The sequence below is a fragment of the Cygnus olor genome, chromosome 4 (genome assembly GCF_009769625.2).
Source record: "Cygnus olor isolate bCygOlo1 chromosome 4, bCygOlo1.pri.v2, whole genome shotgun sequence".
NCBI lineage: Eukaryota > Metazoa > Chordata > Aves > Anseriformes > Anatidae > Cygnus > Cygnus olor.
The window spans coordinates 5,579,704-5,602,506 of NC_049172.1; the positions used below are offsets into that span (position 1 = coordinate 5,579,704).

Here is a 22,803-nt window from a genome sequence, read left to right on the forward strand (position 1 = left end):
GGCTCTGAGGACATTATTAACATCTTTACAAATGCTACCATGTTCCTTACCACCATTTAATTTACAAGCCACAGTTTTCTACCCTTTATTCAAATATTATTTCAATGCTGCATATTTCAGACTCTTGATTACTCCGATGTTTTTTAATTATTATTTATTTTTAAACCACAGCTTCCAAAAACAATTCAGTAGGAAAAATATTAGTCACTGAGCATATTTCGTGATGGCATGGATTATGTTCTTTAAAACCTAATGGAGCTTGTCCTGCCTTTCTTTCTGTACAAACCCATTTTTTTCAAATTCACATAAGGTAAGAAGCGTGCTGAGAGCGCTGTAGTCATATTGTTTAATTTTCTAGGCAATGATACAACCTAAAGACATAGGACTGAACCACTCATCAATACACTATTGAAAACTGACACAAAATTAATGGGAAAACGTTGCAAATGTTTACTACTTACATTTAATATAAGAAGTGGGGTGGATGCTCTTTACTGGTGGGAAAAACACTTTTTGATCATTAGCTAGAAGATGGCATGTAAGTGCTTACGGTTAGTCTCCTCCAGCTCTCAAACAGCACAGACTGTCGCTTCCTTCAAACCGACAGACCTGTGCCAATTCACACCTGGGCCAAATGGTGCAAAGGCTGTTTCCCTTTACCTGCTGCAACGCTCTGTGGCTCCTATGCTTCCTATGAAAACCAGGACACGAGGGGGTGATTTGCATTCTGATCAGCCTGGTCTGCAATGGAGGCGCATGCCCAGACCTAGCATCAGGGAGCTGCTCCAAAGGCAAGTAGTGCAGACAGAACCTCATGAGTGTCGTAGTCAGAGTTCAATACAGAAGCAGAACTACAAGCAGACCTGCTTCCATCCCGCTGTGAATAGCCATATTACCGACCCAAAAAAACTGTGAGGCTGATTTTAAAAGAATTTGATTTTTAAGTTTATAAGGGTATATTTTCAAGATCCTATTCACAAGCGAAGCAACTAGAAAGACTTTATTTTGCAGTGAAAGTTATCATTTTCAGTCCTCAAATAACTACAGACCTTCTAAAGCTGAAATGTATATATTGTTAATTTCATAAAATGAAAAACCCAGTCAAAAGAGCTGACGACATAGTTTGATGGCTGATTTATTGATTCAAGAATCCTTAATTAGTCAATTAATTCCTAACTTCACTGAACATTCTGCTGAATTCTTTTTCAATTTGTTGTTAGTTTAAGTGATTTACCTTCACAGGCAAATTGTTCGGTTGCTCTTTACTGTCTGGAAGGAACATTTTAACGAGAGAATGATCAGCATGGGTTAAACTAAGAATAGAATAATGCCTAGAGGAATTTCCACCTGTGCTAAAAATAAGCATTAAATTCCCAGCTGTCTTTCAAATTCCATTCAAACTAGGATTTCACAAGCTGCAGCCAATAGACACTTCAATTTTCTTACTGTCATCTACATTGTTATTTCCTTACTGCTTCTACACTGTGGTAGTATCTGTACACTCCTTGGAACTGATGTGTTCCCCAGCAGTGATGGGGTTGTACACATATGAGGAAAAAATGAAGTTCTAGCCCCAAATAACTTTGATTCTTGGTGGTATTTACTGGTTTAGTGCAACTCGAACTTGACAGAGAAATTACACTTGAATGCATGTCACAGTCATTTGTTACCAAAAAAGAGCTCCACATCGTACGTATGACCCATGAAGGACATAGGTAGTCTCTTGCTATGACTACCTTCTCTGCATTGTGTAAGCCTGCTCTGAAATTTTTGTAGATTTTAAAAACAGGATACAAGATCAATCTGAATGATACATACAAATTGAAATGTGGGTACACAGTTCTTCACCTTAATAGAAAAAAAATGTCGTTTTTTTGTTGTTTTTTTTTTTTAATCTACACTAAACAACTAGTGTCATATTGCTGGTCAGAGTATTAGACTTCTGGATTACAAGTGTATTTTGTTTGTTTCAAAGTATGAAGTTTGTTTGAACTTCTCATAGAAATGCATCCACTAGGAGAATCTCAAGTATTTTTCTAGCAAATTTCTACATTTGGTACAATTTGCTTGAATTCCTACTTACAATCACTCAGCTTACTACGACATGGTACAAGTCTTTTGCAAAGATCTCTATCTGCCATGTCTACAGCAAGACTAATCACAGTACAATCTCTTTAGCATGTGACAATGGTCTTTTTTTTTTTTCCCGATTGCTATAACCATTCTTTTGCATGCATAGATGTGCCAATTACACTCTTACAGCTGAGCCTGCTCCTCACGTCAGAAGATCTAGATTCTGTCCCTTGCTCTGCCACCAAGTTCTCGGTCAGCATGGGTAAGTCACTTTGAGAAACACCTCCCCTGTGGACAGCCATGACACCCAAGTGGATGATTAGGGCATCCATACTCTCTTACATTCTTTCAGTACAATTCTGCATGGTTGTTAGAGGTTATGGAACAGTAGCACTGCGTAGGATATAAATAGCAAAATCACTGGAGCATCATGCCTACTCGGGATGTATAGTTAATGACTAATGAAATCACGTCACGCTGTTCTTCAGACCATAGTAACTAACGTGTGGCACAATACAGTCCGATTAACCACGAGCATCTCTTCCATGTTCAAGAATGTGAGAACAGTATATTTCACTTCCATACTGTACGAATTCCTGAGTTTAACATGGAGTTTTCACAGTTAGGCAAGAAAGACAGGAGCCTAAATCCCATTAATACTGAGAGTGTGCAGAGATCTTTACCTTGGTTATCCCAATCCTTATTAGCAATGTCTTTAAACTGCATGGATAATACTTTCAAAATACACCTGATAAACTCTTGAAATGCATTTAGGGTAAGGCTGAAAACTCTCTTGGGAAAAAAAAAAAAAAAAGAAATGTGCATCTGATCACCTACCTATGCAGGTTCTACCATCAGGCCCCAGCTGCAGTCCTGGAGAAGGACAGCGGCAGCGCACTTCTCCTTTCAGCACATCACAGCCATACTGACAGTTTGCCATTGAGCAAGAAAGGGCATCTAGGGAAAAATAATTGAACGTGTTAGATAAGGGATCTGACCGGAACCTGAAAGTCACTGAAATCTTTGGAGAAGTAAGACACAGTATAGATATAATAGAAATGGAGAAACACCTGTAGAATTTGACAGGTATTCATTCATGCCTTAAAAGAGCAACTGCAAAAAAGAAAGACAAAAACCAAAACACCACAATTGTAGTAAGTTGTGTCATGGAAAGTAGCGCTCACGAAGAAAAATTCCATTGTGTACAATATCAACATTTCAAAATAGAAGTACCTTTAATTAAAGGTCATCTCTCCCCTTCCCTTTGTCCAGGCACTCAAAATATCTTTTATGTGATGAAGTAGGAACCTCATCTCCAGAGAGATGACAGTACTATTTTATACCAGTCAGACAACCAACATCTGCAGCTTTAATGATTTTACATTTATAAGGACATAATACAACAGAACTGCAGGTGTTTTGCTGCAATGAAAACAGCAAGCACTTGTCTCTGAAGGACAATTATCAGTGATTTACAGCATTGAAGAATGCTTCTGGGAAAACCTGTAATAAAACTAATAAAATCAAACTATTTGCTCTTGTTTTGTTCAGCCTAATTTCATTAGGAAAAAAAAAAAAAAGCAGCTCATTTTATGCAATTGCCTGATTTCAAGCAAGATTAATCTTTTACTGTAGGACTCATCTTAATTTCATAAAAGTTTCCCAGGGAAGCCCAAGCAGGGATCTTGAGGAGACTGCAGAAAGAAAGCAACAAGCCTTGCCGTACTGGAGCACGTTCCATCCGGCATCAGCATGTAGCCGTTCAGGCAGTAGCACTTGTAGCTGCCGTAGGTATTCATGCACCGGTGTTTGCATGGCCGGGGCTTCAGTCCACACTCGTTTAGATCTGCAACAAAGAGTACAAGGGAAGGGGACAAGAAACAAAAACATAGTAAGGATGTGTGAAAAGAAATACGAGATCAAATTCCTGGAGAAAGAAGGAAAAATGCGGCAATTAGCTTTTTAGATGCAGTCCAGCTGATAGCAAGTGTTCAGAACAAACTGCACGAAGCGCTGTTCAGTCCTCCTGCCAAGTGGAATATGTTTTTCTGTTTCACAGATCCCCTTTCAGAAAAATGATTAAAAAAATTGCAGTACTAGCATTAAATTAAGCACTGACAGAAGTTTCATTAGCAAGTGTACAAGCTCAGGCTGCCCAGATCTTGCCACTATCCATGTTGATCTGATGACCCAGACCAGCCAGAACTCCAGAGGAGGAGAAAGCAAATTTCATTGCTGCAATCGCTATCAGCAAGTCTGATAGTGATTCAGTGATTTGCTATCATGCTTCAAAATTAGTTGCAGAGGAAGGCAGGAAAACCAATTTGAAGCCACTTAAAACAATCTCATGGAGAAAATGTTTTCCTTACCATCTACGAAATACTGAAAAAACTACCTGACACCAGTGATATTTGTCAAGGACTATGCCTAAGGGCTAATATTTCAGATTTACAATTTAATACAGAATTCATGACTTAACTTGTAAATATTCAGCCCATGATTTTCATATCAGTTGACAGGGCTTCTAACAAGATTGAGTCAGGAAACCCTTCAGAATTCTCTTCCAAGAATATGTTAATTTTATTGATTACAATGGAATAATTCTCCAAAGAACTTAGTTATTTGTATATTGACAAGTAAAGATGAAAATATAGGTGAACATAATAAATGTATTCACAAATCCAGCCAGCAAGTACTTAACTGAATTACTGGCCCTCATCTCCAGTATTGCATAACGCTGCCTGGAGTGTTGTTACAGTAACAGAGAGAGTGGTATTTCCAGGAACTTTTCAAAGAGCCACCTCCACTATTAAACACATTCTCATGAAGTGTCACCAACGTAACCCAAAACCATCCTCAAGGATTTTGCTGGTACCTGTAAATGAGCACTCTATTACGTCACGGTTGTTACCGAGAGCTCCAAAAGTGTTAGAAAATCAAAATCTATCATCTTCAGAGTTACTTTGTTTTCATTTTCATGGAGCCAAGGAAGAGCAAGCATCATCATATATGCCTCTCCCCACAAACCGTCTCCTAACTGATTTCATTTTCCAAGGCCTTGGGAAGAGCAGCAGGTTAAGGGATAAGGATACCTTCTGCTCCCTTCTGCTGGGACAGGGTAATGGTAAGGGATACAATTTTTCCCTTCTTCCTGCAAGAGTTCTGGAAAAGATTTACTAGGAAGCCCGAAAGGGAATGTTCACTCCTACAGTTGCAAGGAAGACCAGGTGAATGTAGGCAGGGCTTCAGAGAGGAAAAGCTGCCAAAATGAGGGCTGGACCTGTGCCCTGGAAATGAGGAGTGATGACCTTCTCTGCAGTCTTTCTGCAGAGCCCACGTTGCAGAAACAGCATTCCCTTCAAACTCTCTCACTCTTCAGGAGGTTAAAAACATTTCTGGAGATGCTCGGAGAACATACTTCTCCCAGCAGGCACCGATACCAGAATCATAAAATGCACCTGCAGTGTTAGAGAAAAACAGCTGTAGAAGATACGGACGTTTTCTACTGTGAAATCGGGACCTTCAGCTAAGAGTTCTGAGTATCAGTACAGTATGTGCACAGGCCAAACTGGAGAGCAGATGATGCTGATGCTGAAGGGGGAGGACAAGTTATTATTGTGAAAATCTTTACAGAAAAAAATTATATAAAATGCTTATTAATAAACTGGTGAAAGGTTGCATTTGGGGAGGCAAACTTCTCTAGGCAACACAAAAGGCTTTTTTTTTTTTTTTTGAATTCTGTAAAAATTACTGTTCCTGATAAATATTACAATTGCACTAACATATTTCCTACATATCCAAAACTTCTGTTAAAAAGTTATTATTAAATGGAATAATATTGCTAGAGTTTGACTTACAATTCATGGAAGTATCTGCACTGAGCCTACACCATTGATTGAGGTTCAAGCTCAAGAATAATTTTGAATTAAGAAAAAGGGAATTTCTTAAGTCTAAAATACATATATTTTTCCTGCTTTGTACAAAACCCATTACTTCACAAAATAAATACATAACAGAGATAAGTATGAAATACTTTACTAGAAGTTGGGACAGGATGAGGAAAGTAATGCTGAAATGAAGCTGCAGGGCAGGATTTTAATAGTACCTGTATTATCTGCAAGTGCATACATCCCACTGCACTTCAGCTCTAAGTTGAGAAACTCCCAAAGATGCTACCTTTAAGAACTGTCTCTCACTTACAGAGCTATTACCACAGATTCAGAGTTGCAAGACATAAGTATTAATGGCTGTTCTCAGTTTAAAATCTGTCATCTTCCATAAAGTATAGATTATATTATAACCCTTAAATAACTGGAGTCCCACAGTACTCTGAATACTATATAATTTTGTACAAAATTTTCTTAGTACAGAAATGAAAGCTCAGGTGTTGACAAATAGATGACTATTAGTAACATACTCTGAGAATTGTATTAGGATATCACATCGCATGCATTTTGTTTGTGAAATTTTGACTAAATTATTTGTTCACTTCATTCTGTTTCTGCCTGTAAATAAATGCTGTCTCATCAGCTTTTTACTCCTTTGATTCAGAACTTAAAATACATGGCTGTGAATAAAATGCCTGCACCTTTAAACAGTCAGATTTTTTAACCTTGGTTGCCATCACAGGAGGCTAAGGTCACAAGGCATCAGAAATAAACTGTTAGCACAGCTCCACGCTAAATCTAAAACTCACGTGTCATGGGTTTTCACTTCTGCCTTTGACATTAGCTATTGAGAGGATGATGTTTTTAAACTTATGGAGTCAGAAGAAATGCTGCTGTTCAGGAAAACACATACTGGCAGCGCTCTGGCTGCTGAAAAGCAAAGCCAGCCTCCAAACTGGCTGTATTAAAGCACACCGGTCAGCCCATTTTATTTTCCCCGAAGTGCAACTTGTCTTTTTCTCCTTTTCAGCAGCAAAGCCAGGCACATACTCTGAAAGCACACAGTGAGCACCACTCAGTTTCCAGCAGACACGCTTATTATATAATTACTGGTAGGTCTTCCTGGTTCTCTATAAAGACCCGTGTGAACATGCTGACAGCTCCCTCCATCTACCCCCGTGCTACCATAATCCGTGACAGCGTGCTTCGCGCAGAACAGTCCGGATATACTGCATGTGGATGGGGGAGCACTGAAACATTCCTGCTATTAATATACTCTATCTGCTTCAGATGTGTTTCTTGTTCCTTAAGGAAGGTCTTCTTTTTTCAAGAACAGGTTCAGCCTAATGTTAGCAGTCAAAAAGCCAGCTATAGCAACATACCTCTTGAACATATGCTGGTTTTAAAAAGGTCAGGTTACTTACCCAAAGATATCGATTGCATACTTCAAACAACGTATATATAAAGATATCTCAGTATAAATGGCTATGCATCAAAAGAGGAAAAGAGAAAACATTAGAAGTTTCCTCTAAAGAAAAACAATTTGGAAACTAAAATGTATAAACTCAAATGTATAGATCAATTTTCACACTGGAATTTAAAACATAAAGACCAACACTATTAAAGCGTTTAACAAGTTCCTTTAATTCCTTTTCAGGAATACACCACCCTGTTGGCACTATGGAAAGCAGGTCCATAACAGAAGCACAGGCAGCTGAGCACAAGTATTTCATTTTTAAAGAAAAGAAAAAAATGTGAATGCAAGGAAATGACAACATATCTGTGCTGGAAAATCCAGATGGGACTTCTCTGACAACTGCGTCGCACATGATCTTGGATAACGACCAGCTTTGATGCACACCCAACACTGGAGTGCATAAGCATATCTTCCTAGGAAGACACAGCACGCTCTGCTATCATCTTTAGTTTCCACAGTAGACTCCAACGCTTGAACCTTCTCTCTGCATTTTTCTCCCCGTTAGCTAGCTTGAATCAGTAAACACAGAAGTCAAGTATTCAATACCAGGTTTACTCAGGCTGAGACAGAAGAAAGCCACTGGCCAGAAACAAAGTCAAAAAATAATCTGTCACCCATACTACAAAAAAGTAGGTCAGCTTTCATTCCCAGCAAGTATCAACACACTACCACATTAAATGTCTTTATGACAGATTTGTGTCACTCTGAAGAGTTTTCCTCTCATCTCTTAGTCTGATTAATCGACAGCTGCCAAATGCAGAAGTTAATGATTCCCATTTTCTTCAACTTCTAGCCTTATATAAATCACAGTTTTGTCTTTATCTGACCTGATAAACATTTTCCTTTGTTCTCAGTTTACAAAGGAAGTTAGAAATAAATTTAAAAGTGCAGGTCCTGAAAGAAGAGCAGGGGAAAGAAACAAAAGCAGGATACAACAGTGAGTAGAGTGGAGAGTCAAGCCTTTTCAGACTACAGGCATGCAGTATCAAGGAAATACAATCAGTTATTTGCTCTGCATGCTAATGACACGGCAGGTTCAGCTTTCGCATCACAGCCATCAGTCTGTCAGCCTTCAACCCCTTTGCAAGAAATTCTGTTATTGTTTCAAGCCGTGCAGGGAAAAGGAGCACGCCGCCTGAGATACGGGACCGTCTCACCCCTTGAAGGTGTATTTCTTGCATGCTGATCCAGGGGGTGGAATAGACGCGCTTCACTGCTCTGAACCACTTGTATATGGTTGCTCATCTTCACAGGGTGGGAGGAAGGCATAATAAAAATGAAGTGACCAAATCTTTGTCATATGCATTACTTTATCAATAAGGGGAAAAAAAAAAAGGAAGGGGGGGGGGGAAGTCAATGACAAGAATTGCTTTATAAAAAATACAAAGAAGTAAACTTTTGCGCTGTGTTCCTGGAACAAACAGAGTAAGAAGAGAGTAAGTTGCAGAAAAGATGCTTTATAGTCTTTATTTAAAGACAACCTTTTCCTACCACAGGAAGTAACCTACACATGCTTCCAAACACTAGTAAAATTGCAAGTTTTCAACTGTCACATTTGTCTGTGAATACAGATCTTATTGAAGAGTTGGTATTACTTTTCTGGTGAACACATTTTGTAAGAAGTACTAGTCCCCCTGTTATTACTATAAACTAGAGAGCTGGCAGAGGGTATTTTCTTTCAGAATGCTCAGCTTTTTTCTTAATTGGTTAGAGCTGTTAATCTGGGATTAAAAAGCTAGAAGGGAAACACTGAAGTCACTTAGATTTGAAAGCACTGTGGTGAGAGCGTGGTTATCTATTGTACAAAGTCATTGCAATAAATTGCTGACAATAGCAATGTAATAAGAAAGATGATCCTAATTCCTGAGTGACCTAAAGCGAGGTCTAGATTGCCACTAGAAAGGGACAAGCCTTCAGGCACCATCACACAGTCCAAGTTCAACAGTCCTGCTGTGAGGCTGCGTAGTTCTTTTGGGTTGATGCATGGAATACGGCTTTATCTTTGAGGCCCATGCCTGTTCATCAGCACTCATACTCAAAGAATGTCTTTCACCAAGAATCTGAGCATACTTTAAAGCCCAATGCCATTTGCATATCCTAGAAAGACTTCCATCTCTGCAGAACTCCAACAGTTCTTCTGCCAACACCATTACTTTCTGTTATTAATAATTATTATTCTAGAACAGAAATGAGAAGGATATCCCCTAGACTGAACAGGAGAGCTGCTATATGAAGGTATAATAACACAGGTCATGCTTACCCTGTATGTAAAGTGGGCTTCAGGAGATGCCCACACTTCTAATCCACCCAGCCGTCCAGACTGGGGGGTGGCTGTGCCATGCTCAGCCCCCCTCCCAGGCACACATTCAGATTTCCTCCCAGCAAAAGCAGACTCTGCATCAACTGTGCACATTCAGGTCTCATCTTAATGTGGAATTAGCACGTGGCAAGAATGCATACCCTGGCCCCAGGAACAGCCATATAATATAGAACAGATGTAGGCTGTAGTCACCTGAACTGATGTACCTTTGGGACAACACCATCAGCAGACATCTCAGAAATCTCGTGGACGTATGTCATGGCAACTTTGTCACCAATAGCATGCAAGAATATTTGATCAATACTGGCTAAAAGACTTACTTTAATCATTTATCACATTTTTCTGTCTTTGGCATTTAATGGAAAGTGAATAGTTCAAGCCTACATAGTCCACCAACTTGCACAGCATTCTTCTGATATTGTTAAAGCAATCAATACATATAAAAATGGTTACACATACATGTAACAACAGCACTGTTTTCTGAAAAAGTTCCAGACTGACCAAAACAGGCATAGAATAAAATCATATAATCCTATCCTTTACAATCAGTCCAGAGTAAAGGGAAAAGGAGATAAAATAACTTGATGGATGACAAAATAAATGAATCTTCAAATAATAGTTTTTTGAAGGATTAGTAAATCTGAAAACAAACATATATCTATTTTTAAAGAACACAATCCAATATAAAATCAACACACCAAAAGAAGGTTAGCAACACCAAGGTACATTTTTAAACAAACAAAACATTTTAGTTCTTCAGGTAAGATTTTTCTACCATACTTCCTAAGCACTGTCAGAAAACATATGAACATTTTCTGTAGGCTGGGACAAACGAAAAAGAAAAGTGTCTTAATGAGATAACTGTGTATGTGAACAAGTCTTAGGCATCAAAATCTAATTCTGTGTTACAATTTTGCTTTATGCTATATGATCCTTATACTGCTACATGTTTTAACAATCAATTTTTGGCAAAAAAAAAAAAAAACAATGAAACTAAGGTGATAACTCAGTAAGATAACATTTCATCTTTCCAACTTTTATTTACACAATGCAGTTTATTGCTAGCTACCTAGTTCAGGATTAGAAACACAAAAATGAGAATGAATCCCGGAAATTGTTTTTAATTAAAGAAATATTATTTCACTATCCAAACCTGAGCATTGTGACCTCATGAAATAACAGTTCTGAGCACAAGATTACCAAATTACCTGATTCAGATTCAGGGCAGCAGGTAGATACATACTTGATGTTAATGACATTAATTTCACCTGAACAAAAGCAATTGCTTTCCTTAGATCATCCCACTGCAGATGCCATTTTCTCCACAAACATAAGCCCCGTATCAGAAAACGACAGCAGTAACAAGGCTGGTGTATGAGTTTGTTACCCTCTGCCTGCAGGCAACATACACAGCATTCATGGGGGTGGGAGTCAACAATACCTCTGTGATTTCACAAAGAAATTCTCTTTCTTGGACTTCACTTTCTTACCTTGATTGCAGGTTTTTCCAGTGTATCCCGGGTGGCACTTGCACTTGTTTGGCCCAACGCATTCACCATGTTTGCACCCTGGCTGGCATATAGCTGCAAACAGAAGAACACTCATTACTCTTCCATTCCAGTCCTGACTGACAGTGCATTACTTTAAAACAAATGGCAACAACCTAACAAAAATTGTACCATTTATGTTCCTCCCTTAAGCATCATTATGTGTCTCAAATACCACTGTTCAAACAACAGATGCACATTCAAAAATAATTGCCACCCCAATACACATGGGAAGAACGAGATCCTCATTAGTATTCTATTTTTGTACAGCAGGAGGTTGTGCTCTTTCCGGGATATTAAACTCTTTTAGTACCTCATCAGCTAGCAGACAGCGTGCCTTCACTTGTGCTGTGTGTTTGTGTGCTGTGATTCACGTCACTACATTTGGTAAAGCTCGAATATGCCCTGGCTCTACAGGAATATGTGCATCAATGTCATAGCTGACATGCAAACTGAGCCATAGTTCAGTCACCAGTAGCAGCAGTACAGGTCCTAGTATTCACAGGTTTCTTCTCAGACTTCTAAGCAACATCCTTTGTCCACTTACTAACAAATGTTTTGCCTGAATCTGTCCCTCTCAGGTGTTTGGATTCTGGCATGGCAATTACTTTTATTTTTCTTTTTTTGGAGAAAAAAATGGACTGGGTAAAAGCAAAAGCAACACTATAATATGCTGCTTTATCACTGCATGCATCCAAGTCACTTCCACTCAGAACATTTCATGCATTTATTACCAATCCTGCTGTACAGATACACTCACAGAATGTGAATTTATGTTCTATTTGCTTCCAAAGTCAAGTTTGCCAGGTAATTTCTAATTCCCCAGATGGAGCACAAATACAGAACTCCATGAAGCAATAGTTATGAAACCATCTTTGGTACCTCCCTCAACATAACACAAATAAAATGCTTAAACTTTTAAAATAACATAAGCACTGCTTTTGAAGAAACATAAGAATTCATCCACAAATTTATTTCTACTGAGCTGGGATTATTTCTTAGATGCTAACAGGAATATTTACAGAATGCTAGGAATCCTGCATAACTCTGGAAACCATTTCATAGCTGAAAATTTTAGACAACATTTCCAAGACTTTTTTACTAAACTTATTGTTTCAACCTAGTGGAAAACTGAAATATTTAATAAGCTCTAAAATTATGTTTATCATTCTGTGACAGAATGCAGATGTACAATTCTAGTGAGCTTACTGCTTAAGCAAGACAGACACAAATTAGAAAGAAATCAGAGGGTGGCATAACTCAAGTACTCTGTAATTAGGAGTTATTATTTACCCTGGCTTTACATTCATTTTCTAAGCTAACAGTATCATTTGGAATTTGCAAAGTAACTAACTAAACCCAGCTGTAATATTCATTAATCTGACAACAGCCTATATCATAAAATTGAATGTATTAAGGATCTAATTTAATAGAAATCTGTCAGAATGCACTCACAAATGCAGCTTGCATTATAGCCAGGCTGTTCAACAGGGTTGAATTAAACAAAATTAAAACAGAAACAAAAGATTAGTTATGGTTATGAAAAAACTATGCAAATACATCTCTGATGTTCTAAAACCTTTTCCATAAGATGCAAAGCATCCAGAATCAGCAGCTCCCACAACTGCATCCACAGAAGCAACTGTTAGCACAGAATGAGCTTGCTCCAGTTTCAGGACTGCATTTGTCCTCTACTATTATCAGGGCATTTTTTTTTGTTTAAATATTATACATATATGAACAGTCATATCCCTGAGAACACAAGGCTTTGTTTTCAATCTTTAGCACTGCTCTTTGTGGATCTTCCTAACATGCTGCAGTTTCTTCTGTAAATCTGTCTTTAGGAACATCTTAAAAGACAACAGAGTGGGATGTTTTTAGTTAATGCAAAAGCTTTTTTCCTATAAACACGGGTCAGAAACAAACAAACGGAAACATCACCCAATTAGAGAAAGTGGCTGTAGTAGTTTAGTAGACTGTTAAATGATCTGTTTCAAAAAGTGTGCCCTCGGGTGATGGGCAGACAACTGAAGAACAACTGATATATCATGAAAAACTTCTAGAGCATTGTAGTTGGAAACAATTACTGATTAGTCACAAACAGGAAAAAAAAAATATGTGCACTGCAGTAAGAACTCGTTTAGACCCAGTGACTCTTGTCTTCCTGACATCATCGGCCCTGGTCTAACTAGAGGTAATAATGGCAAAATGAAGACTATGAAGACCAAGTCCATGCCTTCGAAGTCACCAGGGAAAAAAAGAAAAGATGTGATTAAACTAGCGTAGAAACAAAAATGACTACCAATGTGTTTTTCATGAGATTTCAACCATCCTTTAAAACAAATCCATATTGTGAAGTGGGACACAGGTAGGTGGTAATTAGCCTTTTAAAAACACAGAGCACCATGAGGTCAGTTTGGTACGAAGTGTTACAGTTCCCTAAATGAACCTGTGGCAACTTTAGTTTAGCTGACATTAAGAAGTCTTAGTCCCCCCTTAAATGTATAAAGCATACATTAGTAGCAGCTCAGACTGAGAAAAAAGATCTTACACTTAAAGACAAAAAGCCTTATACAATTTAGAAATGGAAATTTTTCATCTAACTCAGAAGGTCTGGTATCTTTGTACTAGACCAAAAATTATGTAGCAGCATTAGTAAATAATTATAATTATGAATAATTAGCTATTAGCATTAATTAAATGTCTAAAGCAAATGATATAGAACAACTATCTACAGCTAGAAGACACAGGCTATGTTACTAAATCAAACAATGGGATCTGTGGCATCCTCAAGAAATCATTAGTTCGATACACCTCAATCAACTTAGCCCCATACTAGGGTTCCATTTGCACAAAGTCAATAATGAAATCCAGGTATAAAACCAGACCTGAGCCTGACTCTCAGCATTTCATTTAACAGCAGGCAATTATTTCAGTTCTCAGATAGATCTCTAGATATACATGACATATGTTGATGTAACTTGTTTTTTGTTTGTTTGTTTTTATTTTTCCAATCTATTTATTTTCTTGCATAATTCCAGGTACTCTGCTCACACATCAATAGACTGAGTGCATCAATTTTTTAATACAATTAGACTCATAAAGAGTGAAAAATAGCATCTCCCAAACTAATATTCTCTGCATCTTGACATGTAAAAGATGCAGAGACCCCCACAATCAACCAAAATAAAACAAACGGAACATTATTTCCCTCAGATCAACTCAAACTTATAATGACTGTTTTAAAAAGACTGAAATAAGCCATGTCCATGGACTTCAGACTGCTACTTGACCTAATTTCCTTACTGGCCAAGGAGGAAATGTCGACATTGAAGAGCTACACCAGGCTGACAAAGTTACACTCTTACAGGCTTACAACAATAATGTCCAAAAGACAAGGGTCTGGAGAGGTTACCAAAGAGAAGCAAACTAGTCTTTATAATAGCAAATGTTTTAAACAAAAGCTAAGAGGACATCAGTATGCTTGTTATATAGACAAGCTTGCCACTGAAAACAAGATTGCTAATTTATTACTGATGCTGATTCAACAAAGTTGGAACATTTCTCCAAGAAGTCCTCTCTGAAAGCATTTAAACGGGCACTCCTATAGGACAGTAACGTGGATTGAGATGGAAAGAAATCCTAAGCACAGCTATCTTCATAGTCAACTGTTGCTTATTTATCTAGGCCAGAAAATAAACTACAACTACACTTTGCATTTCACTTTGTTGCCTGGTTCATTCAGGAGATATCAAAAAATGAACACTGCTCTCGTGATCGTTCATTTCAGTCTGAACACTTTAAATCATTTTTTGAGTCAGATATGAAGATTTGCTCTGCCTCAGTTCCCACTGACTTCAATGGGAGTCAAGGATGTATGTATCCTGAAGACTTTTATTTGGCCATAAATCTAACCAAGTACCTATTTTGATGGTTGGCAAGAACTACTTTTTTCCTCCAAAATAAGATAAATACTGCACATTTTAAGTTTCACGTAAATTTCAGGACAAATTAAACTTCCTGTAAAAATAACGGAGAGAATTGAAACATGAGTGAACGGTTTGGGTTTAGGGTCAGAGTTTTTTTCAAGTGTGGGAGAAAAAGAATTTCTGGTGAAATGCACATGCTGTCAGCATGTGTTACGCTTGTGTAAAAGCTAGAAGCCACCCATCTTCCCAGCCACTACTAACAGCTGGTAGTGTCTAAGCATAACTAAATCACTCTGAATTATTATTTTTTAATTGCTGTGCAAGTACACAAAGTGAAAAATACATTCAATTAATTCGCTATTGAACAGCAATGTTCAGGGTTTGAGTTTTTTTGTTGTTGTGTGCTTGTTGGGTGGTGGTTTTTTTGTTTGTTTGTTTGTTCCATCTGTATATTCTCCCTGCAGACAGTTCCCTCAGACACTCTCTGGAAGTTTCCCTAAGGTTTTGTCAGCTCTGCACTAAACCAGCCACCTTTTCAGGGCAGTGGTGTCTGCTGTCACCTCTATTCCCTCCCATCTACAACTGTGATGTTAACGATTTACTACTCCATTACCAAGCACTGCTTGGTGGAGTCCTAACCAGACAGTTGTACTGCCTGGTTCCTACCTAACTCCTCTTCAATTGTGGTCAACAGTAGAAATTCCTGAGCTTCCTTAGTGGAGTTATCTTTACCAATATAACTCCATCTGGTTTTCCAACACTTCTAGCTATGTCTTCCATCAAAAATAGCCTTAAGTATAATTCTCTGAGACATTCCCAAATACTATTTTTTTTCTCTGCTTTGCCTCTAAATTTGTTCCATAATAGTCATTTCTGATTTCACATGCCTTCTTTCTTGAGTGATGCCCACAAGAGGGCTTCATTGACAGAAGTTGCCCTCAGAGTCTTTAGTTGCTCTTTCTGCATCCCTCCACTCAAATCTGCCTCAAAATGCCAGATGTTCAATCTGTCCTGGAACCTATTTTCAGCTCTGAAGTCTAAGACTGCTTAAGAATACCTGCATCTGAAACTGTATTGATCACCTATCTTGCTTCTGTCCTCTCTTCCCAAGTAACATATAGACCCTGATTTATTCTGACCCTAAATCCCAGTTCCTTAAAATTCAGTTTGCCCAAACACAGAGAGCAATTAAAGTATCAGCCCAGAGATTATTACACACTATTAACCTTCACAAGACTCTACTGGATTCTCTTACGCAGACGAATGCAGAACAGGCTTCCAGTCTTAAGATCACTACTTATGTTCCCACAGTGCCAACTTAAAAACTAGACTTGCACGTTGGTGAAACAAACTTTCTTCTGTGCTTCCTCCTTCACGTGAAACTGTCTTCCTTTTTCCTGTGGCATTAGCAGACCTGAAGTTCTATAATTCTCTGCCTCAAAGCCAACTTCAGCTTGTGTCTGCCTACTTATATTTAGTCTTTGTAACTCAACCTGCTTCTCCCACAGGTATAGGTAGCAGTGTCATAAACACACAGTAAAATAAACCTACGTCATTCACAATTGTTTTGATCTAGAGATTCCTCCAAGGTATGAGCTAACTTGCACAATAAATCACTGGAGCTCTTTCAAAGTTACATGTTTCTTTTTTTCTCTACCACACGCAAATGTAGAAGAATGCATAAAGCCTAATGTACCACACAGGTATCAGTAGGGGCTACAGATGTGTGATTACCATAACTCACATTACAGAATTACTTCTGAAAAAACTGCTTCCCAGATAAGTGTGCCAGCAGTCACAACATGCATCTCTGCACAGTTTCATAAGTTTGATTAGGGTAACTGGGGTTTAACTTTCAGATAATTTCATATGCAAAACATTCCTTAATCTAGTTTTTGAAAGACAAAAAACGTCCTTGACCAACTTCAGTAACCAGAGACTGACGATATCGTCAGATAAATTGGCAGTAAATAATGCCTGAGTATTTTTCAAAAAGTGATTTGCATTTATTTGTAGCATTCATGGTAACGCGTTAAATAGCACGCAGGAGCTTCTACCTGAAGCACATAGTGCTGTTAAGTAAGCGGCTCCTAATTTTACATGCAGAACTACTACCTTTGCCTGCATAAATCAGTTACTCAATTTGCACATATGATTGTGGTAATGGCACATTAACATGACAAACTGCAACCAGAGGGGGCTGGCTATTCACGCAGTGAATTCTTTGCTTGCTGCCAAATGTGTTTCTCAACTGCATATGCAAATCCAGACCCAGGTTCACCAGTGCCTTGCTATTAAGAACAGCGCTTAAAAGTACACACAATTTAAGCTTGGGTAACGCTGAAATCAAAGGGATTTAATGAAGTCAGTGAGAGTTAATCTAATGCTTATGCACTTAAACACTTTATAAATGTCAGTGAAAAATCTAACACAATGCAAGTTAGAAAAGCAAGAAATATTTCATGTTTTGTCATGCTTTTCATGTTTGCATTTCCACTGGCTCATGACACCTTCTTAAAGAACTGCACTTTATCATCTCAAAAGCATGTTTGTTACCTGAATCTTTCTGTGTGTGTACTGAACTCTAGCTGGTAGAAGCAGGCTACCACGGGTGTCACTATGTGCTGTGGCAGAATAGAAATGGTGCCCTAGTGCTATTTTGGTTATAGCAATATAACGCCCAGTGGCTTCAGTGGAGTAACCTCTGTATCACGGTAACACAGTTGACTTTTATGCCCAGATGAACAGCCGACTGCTTTGCTCCCCTTCTGAAAACCGGTGCTCCCACCACAGGGATAAGTAAACAAGACATATCAATTCTTAAGCAGCAAAAGCTACATCCCTGAGGATTAATCTAAACTGATTTCATTTTGCTCTAATGTGCCGGGCCGTACACTACTGTAGACCAGGGACCGTGACATTTCCCTGTTGTGGGAGTGCCAGCCTGTAGTGGAGGTGCAAGGCAGACAAGAGGGAGGCAGTAAGTGCTTCAGCCATCCCAAACTAACCTCCCACTGCACAATTCAAAGCTGGGAAAGCAAAATCAGGCCTCGGAAATCTGGCAGCTTGTAAAGGTGATGCTGGGAGTATAAACAACTTTCAGGAGACAAAAAACATTGCTTGGAGTTTGAGAATAAAATAAAGAAAAAGGAAAAGAGAAAAAGGGAAGCATGCAATAGGTTAGAAAATAAGATTATCACAGTCACCTATCTAATGAGAAATAAAAACAAAATAAACCACCCTTTTCATTTCCTTCCACCCTCATCTTCCCCAAATCAGTGCTTTAAAAGAGAGAGAGAGAGAGAAAGAAAGAGGGAAAAAAAAGAAAATCTACATCTTCTTGTCATGTATTATAGTTTTCATAAACTTATGACTTAGAGGCCATAACTCCAAGTCATAATCTTGCCAAAATTATTTCAAGAAATATGTTCAGCTAACCTTTGGGTTGGCACCTTAGGCTGGCTATTCTCTGCCTTAAGACGTAGAAAGCTGCAAAACAAATATCCAAAAAAAAGAAATTCCAGCTTTTTTTTTTATTTTTTCCTGTAAGGAGGATGGACTTGGCTGGGGCTTTTATCAACTTGTTACATTCCTGGAGACTTACACACATTCAACATTCAGAGCTTTTCTGAAATAAAAAAAAATTCTGGTACACATTTAAAAATGGAAATACCTTACATCAGTCTTTCATTATGAGATTTAGCAAACATTCTGATATATGAGAGTAATTCAATATAATGACGTGATGCTATTCTTATTCAGTCAACTAAGGAGCTACATTTTGTCATGTTTCATAGGGTACATAGTTGTAAAAATTCTCATGTTTCACAATTTACGTTCCATGTTTCCATCAACAGAGCATAAATGTTTTTTCTTAAAGAGACAGTATCCTTTCATTTAAATACGTGTACATTTTCAATGCTGCATCTCCACAAAACAAACGTAAAGGGTTGCATCTGGATGCTAATTTGAGAATAATTAAAATTACACCCATTTTAAAGTATCTGAGCATCTGCAACCAATAAATACGCTGTCATATAAATTTACTGGTCATTTTTATAATGTTTAAATTTTCAATGTCAGCTAAATTAAAACTAATACTTGAAGACCTTTCCAGCTCTTACTACCATATGAAACTAAATACACTACAAAAGTTAAGTAAGATGGAAACAGAGATTTATGTTTTGGGCTCATATTCAATCAACTTACTTGCCAATGAAATGAAAGGTAGAGGCACAGCTTGTTAGACTACATAACCTTATTATAAAAGACGGGGACTTAAGCAACAGTAGCTCTTTGTATTTTATGTAATGTGTGTCCAACACTTAAAGGTTTGCTGTGACTGCAACTTTTATCAATTTAAAACAGTTTTCAACAGAAAGTCCCTTAGTGTTTATTATAGTGGAGGGAGGTTCCCCAGGTTACTGATGGGCTTTGAGAGAAGCTCCACATACAAATACGATCAAATCATACTACTGGTGATATTTCCCTGGGACAAACTGGACTGTAAAACTACTATTCTATGCAGGAGGGATGCAATGGGGGAGTGGAAAATGATACTGTATCTTTAACATAGCAAAGTCATAACTGTTTAAGACCATAAAGCTTCTAAAGTGAACACAAAAACTGAATAAAAATAGCAAAACCTCATTTTATTTTCTTGCATGACAGTATTAAAGTGGTAGTGCAATTCTGTATAAATGTCTTTTCTTTGAAAAATACCTAAAGATGCACAAAGTTACTGGTCATACTGTAAGATCTGTGCATAGCAATATTCATTAAACATTGCCAACACGATGTGTTAATGTAGACTATGTTCTCACAACCACAAATTTAGTAACAAAATTCTTGCTGGATTTAAGGAAGCTTAAGCTAGTGGGCCAAACCCCTGGAAGCCATTACTGTCAAGGTTCATTATTGACAAAATCATGGTTTTATTTTGCTAAAGATTTGTGCAGCTTGGACCATACAGAATTGCCATTTCCACTTAAAGCATCGTTACGTACAAGAAACACAAGTCCTAAGCAACTCATGGCCTCTTCTCCCATTGATGTATGAGATGATTTATACGTGTAAACTCCCACCAACACTACTGTTGGTTATACAAAATCTCCTTCTAGGCATCAATGAGAGCACAACCACCTCTTCCCCCTGCCCCTCCCCACTGCCTTGCATCTCTGTAAATAGATGGCACAGCATGGATAGACAGTCTTTAAGCTCTTTAAGACAGAAGCAGAAGCAAATACAGTACAGATTTCTCCACAACAGTTGCAAGAAGGCAGCAGCATGCACAATTTCCAGCAAAGCATCTGGTTATGCCTGCATTGGCTATTTCAGCTTGTACAAGCTCCCCCCTCTTTCTCGCAGGTCACCCAAGAACTTCCTGCAGCAACATGCATTTCACTAGGCTGGACTAAATCTAAACGCTAATCTGACATCTTCCAATCGACATTTCTTAACAGCACAATGCTTAGACAAAGTGTAAACTGATGGCTTGACTTCTATTTTTACTAATGGGCTATTGGACTGTATAGCTTCTTGACTGCTCTGTCCCTGGGCTTTTAAAATTCATTGTGGTTTTATTGTAAGGCGGTGAGAAACTGCTTTGCTGACCTATTCTGGCTCTGTTCTAGGGGGAGAAGACTCAAACCTCAGCATAGGCAGATAACCAGACTGAGTTACAACAGATGGACTCTCTAAAAGAGCACACTCATCTTCTTGATCCCTTTTCAGGATAGGCTTTATTGACTTTGTTAATGTTTAAGGAGAATTCAACAATGAAATGTAATCAAATAACCGCACTATTTGTTAAATCCATGTTCAGTGGGATTTTATTCCTGTTAAACATATATTGCTGGTCAAACTTTCTGTCCACTGGACAAACTCTCAGAGTACCCCTGTTGACCTCAACAGTCATGCAGACTCATGCCAACAGAGGATCTGACAGTAAGTCAGCATCAGTTTACAGAAGCTGTAGAACCAAGCTTCTATTTTGTACATGTGTGAATGCAGGAAAAGAAACCACATTCACCATTGCCTCCAGCAAAGGAGTTGTCCAAACTGTAACCTAGAACAAGAATTCGAGTAGTTTTCCATTGTTTTTCTTAAAAATCTTACTCAGCTTTTTAAAGCTATGTTAAAGAAGTAGTATTTCTTTCTGCCAGGTCTTATTTAATAAAATGAGTTTAGTTCTTGGCTGTTAAACTGCAGGTGAAATTGTGAAGCAAAAGGCAGCTTACATCTTTAGTTCAGCTTGACTACATATAACTAGCACACAAATGACTTACAAACAGACATGCAGCCAATTACAAAGCAGGTGTATTTTGTCCATGAAAGGCATACACACGTGGAAATATATTTATTTTTTATAGCTTCTGAAAGAGCTACAGCACTTCTTGTAAGCCAGCTAAAAGCAAGGCAGGTAGGCCACTAGTTCTAGGAAGGACTTTCAAGGAACCCAGACAGATCAGTGGCAAAAACATCCATGAAGAACTGTTTCCAACAGCCCCTAGCACAGCTTCTTGGAAACTAAAGGGAAGAACTTATACTGAAGAACAAAAAGTATCACATTCCTTCTCACATACACCTCTGCATGAAATCAATGTCTCTATTATCCCGTATTTTAGTTTCCTGATATGCTAACCAGGTTCCAGAGTCCAGTACATAAGTGTGTGTGTGTGTGGTGTATGTGTGTGCATTCACAGCTCATTTCTCTACAGTGGACTGGCAGTCAGGGTCAGTCGAGCAGTAGTCCAAGGATTTTCCTGCCGTTTGGCCCACCTCTGACCTGGCAGACGCTTGGACAACAGGCCCAGATTATCCTGCCCTTGAGAAACACTCAGGGAGAGAGCTGTCCTTACAGAAAACTGTCACAGACATTGATTAGGGGGACGAGATGATGGGCTTCAGCAGACCTCCTAGACTACAGCGGCTAGAATACTGAAATTACCAAGGACTGGTTTTTATTCTGAAGTTGACATTTCTCATCTGTCTCAAAGAACTTGAGCTTCAGCCCTACCACTGCTGGAAATTCTCTTCACCCGGGTGTTTCAAACCATGAAAATTACTGCTGACTAACACATTAAAAAAAAAAAAAAGTTGAATTAACTTCCCAAGGCATTTTTTTTCTGCTGCTGTGGGGGAAAAGTGCATTTGTACAAGATACATACAATGATACATGTCCTAGTTTGGTTTTCCCCTACCCATCTGTATACTTTAAATGGGTTCTGGGTTATTTTATATCGGCATTTTATTGACATATTATTTTTCATAAAAGTAGGCTTTTGTGTGATTACTCCCACTTACTGCTATTACCTCCACTACTATTTATGAAGGTACAAGTAAATCCCACCAGCTGGGCAACAATATGAGATTTTTGGACTAATTTCAATGGGGAAATTTAACACCTGACTTTAAAGCACTGATGACATAAGTCCGGTGGTGTACAGAATCAGCTCTACCAATGATGATGTTTCTTCACATGAACTAAGAGTTGTTGCTCAAACAAATTGCTGCTGCTTCCAAATTAGCCTTTTTATGCACCAGGTTTAATCAATAAACCCGATCAAAA

At 38.3% G+C, this 22,803-nt stretch overlaps 1 protein-coding gene across 2 annotated transcripts in view; it reads right to left on the reverse strand.

Annotated features, from left to right (window-relative positions):
* NPNT (nephronectin) overlaps positions 1-22,803 on the reverse strand; it is a 50,826-nt gene that overhangs the window by 22,812 nt on the left and 5,211 nt on the right. The window contains exons 3-6 of one of the 2 annotated variants that reach the window (XM_040557131.1): positions 18,672-18,722; positions 11,248-11,340; positions 3,800-3,919; positions 2,911-3,030 (exon numbers count right to left, since the gene is read on the reverse strand). In XM_040557131.1, coding sequence (XP_040413065.1) covers positions 2,911-3,030; positions 3,800-3,919; positions 11,248-11,340; positions 18,672-18,722 — 384 coding nt within the window. The remainder of the gene's footprint in view (positions 1-2,910; positions 3,031-3,799; positions 3,920-11,247; positions 11,341-18,671; positions 18,723-22,803) is intronic. The other variant, XM_040557132.1, reaches the window with a different exon arrangement.